Genomic DNA, 5,362 nt, shown 5'->3' with positions numbered 1-5,362 from the left:
ATGGTGACTCATAGGGGTCTGAAGACAGGAGCTGGGCAAGCACTTAGGGCTGGTCCCCAAGCAAGACTGCTGGAGCTCCAGGCCCCCTCAAGGCCCTCTCACCTACTCTTGGAATAAGCCCATCCAGATCTTGGAAACTAACCGCAAACCCCTCTCGATAATACGTCCACAAGAAATCAAACTCTTTCCTTTATGTGACACTGGATTTTCCACAAAGTAAAATCAAGATAAGTAAAGATGTGGTTTATAGATAGTGCCCGACAAAGCGGAGACCAGGGTGTGAGACGTCATACATATTCATACATATTTGGGCCTATAAAAGCTGCCACAAGAGACCAAGGCCACAAGTAACTCAGCTCGGGCCACCTACGCGTCTGCTCCTCGTTACTCCTGTGTTGGCTCTAGGCTCCATGGCGCTCTGGTTGACCTTGGTCATTGCTCTCACCTGCTTCGGTGGTCTCGCCTCCCCGGGCCCTGTACCTACCTTCACGGCCCTCAAGGAGTTGATTGAGGAGCTGCACAACATCACCCAAAAGGTGAGTGCCGGCTGGCCGGGGTCCCAGCTCTGAGGATGCTGGGTGGGTAACTCTTGGAAGAGTACTGGTTATGGTCTGGGCCATGAAGGCTAGGCCTGGTGCTGAGATGCCTGCGGGTCAGAAAGAAGCCCCATGGACCAGGGGACAGGCTGGGCCATGAGGGAGAGAGAAGACCCAGGCTGGGGGTGCAGAAATATGGATGGACCCATGAAGGGATTTGGCAGAGCTCCAAGGGGCAACCTGTTTTCCTGGCCTGGCCCTGCCAACTCCTACTCAGCCATTCCTGAACAGAGGAAAGCAGAGAAGGGCCAACCTCTCTCAGAACCATTTGGCCTTTGCCAACGAGATTTTAGCACAACGGTAGGGCCATTATTCACAACATCTTAGTTAAGCCCATTCTTATGGGATGGTTCGTTTGTCAAGCCAGCTCCTCTCCCCAGTGGTGACAGCGCACACTTTCTGAGCACTGATTACGTGCCAGGCCTGGTGCTGGGTGCTTTCTATTTCATTTCATCACTTCCTACCACCTCAAGAGGCAGGTATGATGACCCCGTTTTATTGGCTAATCCCCAGTGAGGTTAATTCACAAAAGCCTGATTCAAACTAGGCCTGGCTAACGCCAGGGTGCCCATGCTCCAAATTGCGCTGTCCGCCAGTTCAGAAGCCGGGATGTTTATACACTAGATCCCCACTGCCTCCCATCTGCTTGACCTGGTTACCTGCCCACACCTGACCCTGGCCTGGCTCTTCCCAATAGGCCTCCTTTTGACCGGCCTGGTGTCTTATGTCCTCTTGCACTGCCTATGGCAAGCTTCATACAAGGCTTGTCCTTTACTGGTTATGTCATTCCATCTTCCCCTCTTGGCTCAAAGACCCTGGACAATGGGTTTCCTCCACTGTGCAGAGCAGGAAATGGGGCTCAGGGACATTGTGGGAGACCACGCCTGCCTCATTGCTACACCAGGGGTGCTTGTGGTGCCTGATCCCCACGAACACCTGGCCTGGGCTGGCTGGGGCAGGCCTGGGACTCCTGCCAGCATTTAGCTCACTGTCTTTTTGCTCCCGCAGGCACCCCTCTGCAATGGCAGCATGGTGTGGAACGTCAACCTGACGGCTAACTGGGTAAGAACCCCTCAGAAACTGGGAGGGAGGTGGCTGAAGCCTTGGGCTTGTCTTTTCTGAGCCTCACTCATAGGGATGGGGGTTCCAAGCAAGCTGCAAGATCTATTCTCTCTTCCCTCATAATCTGGGCCCCTCCCACCACCCAGACCCAGCTCTGTCAGACCGCTCAGTCCCCCTGCCTGTACACCCACTGAAGGTGTTGCCCAAGACCATAGGCTAGGGGTGCCCAGCAGGGCCTAACAGGCCACACTGTCTTCCCTGCAGTACTGTGCAGCCCTGGAATCCCTGATCAACGTCACTGACTGCCACGCCATCCAAAGGACCCAGAGGATGCTGGGTGCACTGTGCTCTCACAAGCCCTCAACCAGGGTAAGGCCCCTGCCCGCACCCGCCTCTTGCCAGCCCTGCCAGAGGGGGCGGGGAGTCCACTGTGGCAGGAGGGACATGGCCTTTGGGATTTCCAGACCTGGGCTTGAGGGTTCCTGACTCTTACCTGTCCTTCAGTAGCTGCATCTGTAAAATGTGGGTAATGACAGTATCCACCTATGGGGGCCTCGGTGAGGATCCAATAAGCCGGTCCCTGGAAAGCCCCTAGCAGATGCCGGTCGTCCTTGCTCAGGCATTGTCCCACTAATGCGCTGGCTTCTGTCCCACAGCAGGCTTCCGGCCAGCCCATCCGAGACACCAAAATTGAAGTGTACCGATTTGCCAAAGACCTGCTCAGACATGCAAAGAACGTCGTTCGCCAAGGAAAGTTCACTGAAGCATGAAATGCTAGCAGTGTTATCGGCAGACGCCAACCCTGACCGTTTAAGTTGCAGAGTCCTTTTCATTTCAGATATCAGAGATTTCTTGGGGAGATGGGGAGGCGGGGGAGGGGGGTGGATAAGATCTCCTTAGCTTAGACCTTAGCCTGTGCTGTCTGCCTTCAGCTGCGCCAACCCAGCGGTCCCTTAGCTTGGTGCCCGGGGCTTGGCCTGGTGGGCCTCCTCCATCGAGGGCTCCAAGCTGATGGACAAGGGTAAAAAAGTTGCCCCACATGACCTCCCCTTCCTTAGAGCAAACTGTAGCATTACAGTGGGTGCCACCCTTGCCAGTCATGCTGTGGGAGCAGGCTCTGCTTTATACAGGGGCAGCTGAGGCAGACAGTAGCTCAGGCATATTTCCTCTTGGCCTTATTTATTACTGTGTGTTATTTAAACAAGTGTGTTTGTCTGAACCAGAGCTAGGGAAGGGCTGTTGCTGCCAGAGCTTGGAGCTGAGGGCACAGGGACTTGGGGCTCCAGCACTAAAGCAGCAGGTGTAAGGAGTCCCTGGGAATAAGTACTGTGTGCAACATTCTACCTCACTGGGGTCCTGGGGCTAAGGCTCTTGTCTGCCAGCCAGCAGTCAGCCCTCAGCCAAGGAGTAATTTATTATTTTTCCTGTATTTAAAGTTAAGTATTAAAATATGTTATCAGAGTTAATAATATATAGAAGAGCAGCCTAGAACACTGTACATGGTATATGTGGATTATGCGGAGAGGTCGTTGAATAAGTTCTTTCATTGACTTTGTCACGCTGGAAGCCAGAAATAAAGATGGTGACAAGAGACCTGATGTGTTTGCCTTTTATTTTGGCCTTTGGAAATGCTGGCCTGTGTTCTTAAGACTCTGTGGAGCTCCTGTGGAGGCAAGCAAGTTGGAGGAGGGGGTGTGAGAGACAAGACCTGGGCTGAAAGAAAGTAAGCAAGCCCCTTGCAGAGGGAGGCCTTGGCCTGGAGGCAGGCCCCCACCTGCCACCCGCTGGGAGGGGCGGGGGAGCTTGGGCCAGGCTCTCAAGGTTCAAGGAGGGCGTCTGGAGCAGACAGAGACCTCAGATGTCATCTCATGATCACAGCTGTTGATGAGTGGCCAGCCTCTGGTGTCTCGTTCACAGTTCTTGGTGTGTCAAGTTATGAGAGTGTCTTCCTCATAACCTCTCTGAGGCTCAGAGAAGAGAAGGTGGCTTGCCCAAGGTCACACCAGGAGTAAAGTCAGGACTTTAAACTCAAAATTCACTCCAACTCCAAAAAATCATTCCAACTCCTGCCTTTCTCTGTCCAAGTTTCATCTGGCCTGAATGCATGACCTTTATCATCTTGTCATCAACCTGTTTGGACACCTCCCCTGATGGGGAGCTCACTGCCTGCTTTCCAGGGACTGCCCACTCTATTTCTAACCACTTCTCAGCGTTAGAGAATGCACTCATCACCTCTGTGAAGGAAGACACACCGGTTGACTTGTGGCCCTTGGACTGTGGAGCAGCTGAAGTGAGGAGCCAGGGTCAGGGGCCCTGGTCAGATGGCTCCCCCAGAGGTTTTTTACTCCTTCGGCCCAGGCCAGCGCCTGGAGTGCCAGAGCAGCAGGCCTCAGCAAGCACCGGGATGGTCATTCCCGTCAGCAGTTGTTCCCACTGTGAATCTTTGGGAGGTCCCGGAGCAGAGGGCTGCCCGAGGACAGAAAGCCTTTGCAGTGGGTGGTGGTCATCAAAGACCAGTCTCAGAGGCTGAGTGGCAGGCAGGTGCCCTCTCTGGGGAGCCCACAGCCGTATGGGGACAGCACAGCAATGCTCAGAAGTCAGTGGTGGCAGCCACCCAGGAGCAGTGAGAGCTGCTACAGGCAACAGAGGCCATGGTGAGACCTGTTCAGGGGGTGCAGGACCACAACAGACCACTGTGGGGTGGAATCCTCACTTGCACCCAGGCAGAGGTGAGGGAAGAAGCCACAAATGACTGAGCAGGATCTCAGGGATGCTTGGCCTGGGGAGGGGCCTGGGAGCTGAGTGCCCCACGGGCTGCCCAGAGCAGGGACTGGACTGGTCTCTGTGGTCCCAAGGGGTCCACACTACATTTGCTGAGACTGCCTGTGGCCTGCAGTATACCAGCCTTCTGGGCCGGCGATGACTAAGACACCACATGAGCTCAAGGCAAAGCACCAGAAAGGCATCTTTAAACAATGAAGGGTCTGGAGAAGGGTGCTGGACCCTGGGAGGGGGAGGAGTTTCCAAAGTCAGGGGTGGGGCTAGAAGGCAAGATCTCCGTGATCCCTCTCCATCCACAGATTCGAGGATTTTAAGGCCAGAGGATATCTATGGAAGATCGATTTTTTTGTTTAAATACAAAACTTAGCGATCCGTCTGCTAGTAGCATCACTTTTGACCCCTATCCTCTCTGCCCAACCAGAGCATTGGCCTGTCTGTCCAAAAGGGAAATGGAGAGTCTTCTGGTGAAATCCCACATGAATCTCCCAAGAACCGAAACTGGAAGTGAAGCTGGCGTGGGGGAGGGTCCCTAGGCCATATTTCAAGCCAGCCAGTCCTGAGGGCCCTGCGGCTGGGTACACAGTGCCAGCAGAGCTGCTGGGCCCCACCACTAGGGGTCCGCGGCGTGCCACATCCTCAGTCGCCCGCAGCTCTCTGCCTGCGCTGAGACTGTCCCCCAGACTGGGGACCTGTGGTCACAGGCAGGTGGTGTGCAGTGAGCTGGAGGGGGCTCGGGGCTCGAGGCCTTCCACGGAACACAGACACCTCACAGAGCCACAGAACTAAGCCACTGCTGGTGGCAACAGGGGGTGGGCCCAGCCAGGAATGAGAGAGAAAGAACACGTAGAAAGAGAACAGAAAGGTCTGTGTCAGCCATTGTGGCTGGGAGTGTCAACACCTAGGGACTGACCCCCGGGACGTTC

The 5,362-nt window shown here is 54.8% G+C and overlaps 1 protein-coding gene across 1 annotated transcript; it reads left to right on the top strand.

Moving 5' to 3' along the window:
- Positions 1-410: 410 nt before the first annotated feature.
- On the top strand, positions 411-2,428 carry IL13 (interleukin 13). The gene is made up of 4 exons (XM_019642160.1): positions 411-536; positions 1,605-1,658; positions 1,923-2,027; positions 2,315-2,428. Exons 1-4 carry the CDS (start codon positions 411-413, stop codon positions 2,426-2,428), a joined length of 399 nt encoding a protein of 132 aa, XP_019497705.1.
- The last annotated feature ends 2,934 nt before the right edge of the window (positions 2,429-5,362 follow it).

Source organism: Hipposideros armiger, unplaced genomic scaffold, assembly GCF_001890085.2.
Source record: "Hipposideros armiger isolate ML-2016 unplaced genomic scaffold, ASM189008v1 scaffold_66, whole genome shotgun sequence".
In the NCBI taxonomy this organism is placed as follows: domain Eukaryota; kingdom Metazoa; phylum Chordata; class Mammalia; order Chiroptera; family Hipposideridae; genus Hipposideros; species Hipposideros armiger.
Note: the sequence above shows the minus strand (reverse complement) of the source record. Positions and strands in the feature narration are given on the sequence as shown.

What these genes read in the sequence shown, in the direction of transcription:
- IL13 (XM_019642160.1), top strand. Translation starts at nt 411, where the DNA reads ATGGCGCTCTGGTTGACCTTGGTCATTGCTCTCACCTGCTTCGGTGGT. An exon ending in TGCACAACATCACCCAAAAG is followed by an intron (nt 537 to 1,604) that starts GTGAGTGCCGGC and finishes TTGCTCCCGCAG; the next exon opens with GCACCCCTCTGCAATGGCAG. An exon ending in TCAACCTGACGGCTAACTGG is followed by an intron (nt 1,659 to 1,922) that starts GTAAGAACCCCT and finishes TCTTCCCTGCAG; the next exon opens with TACTGTGCAGCCCTGGAATC.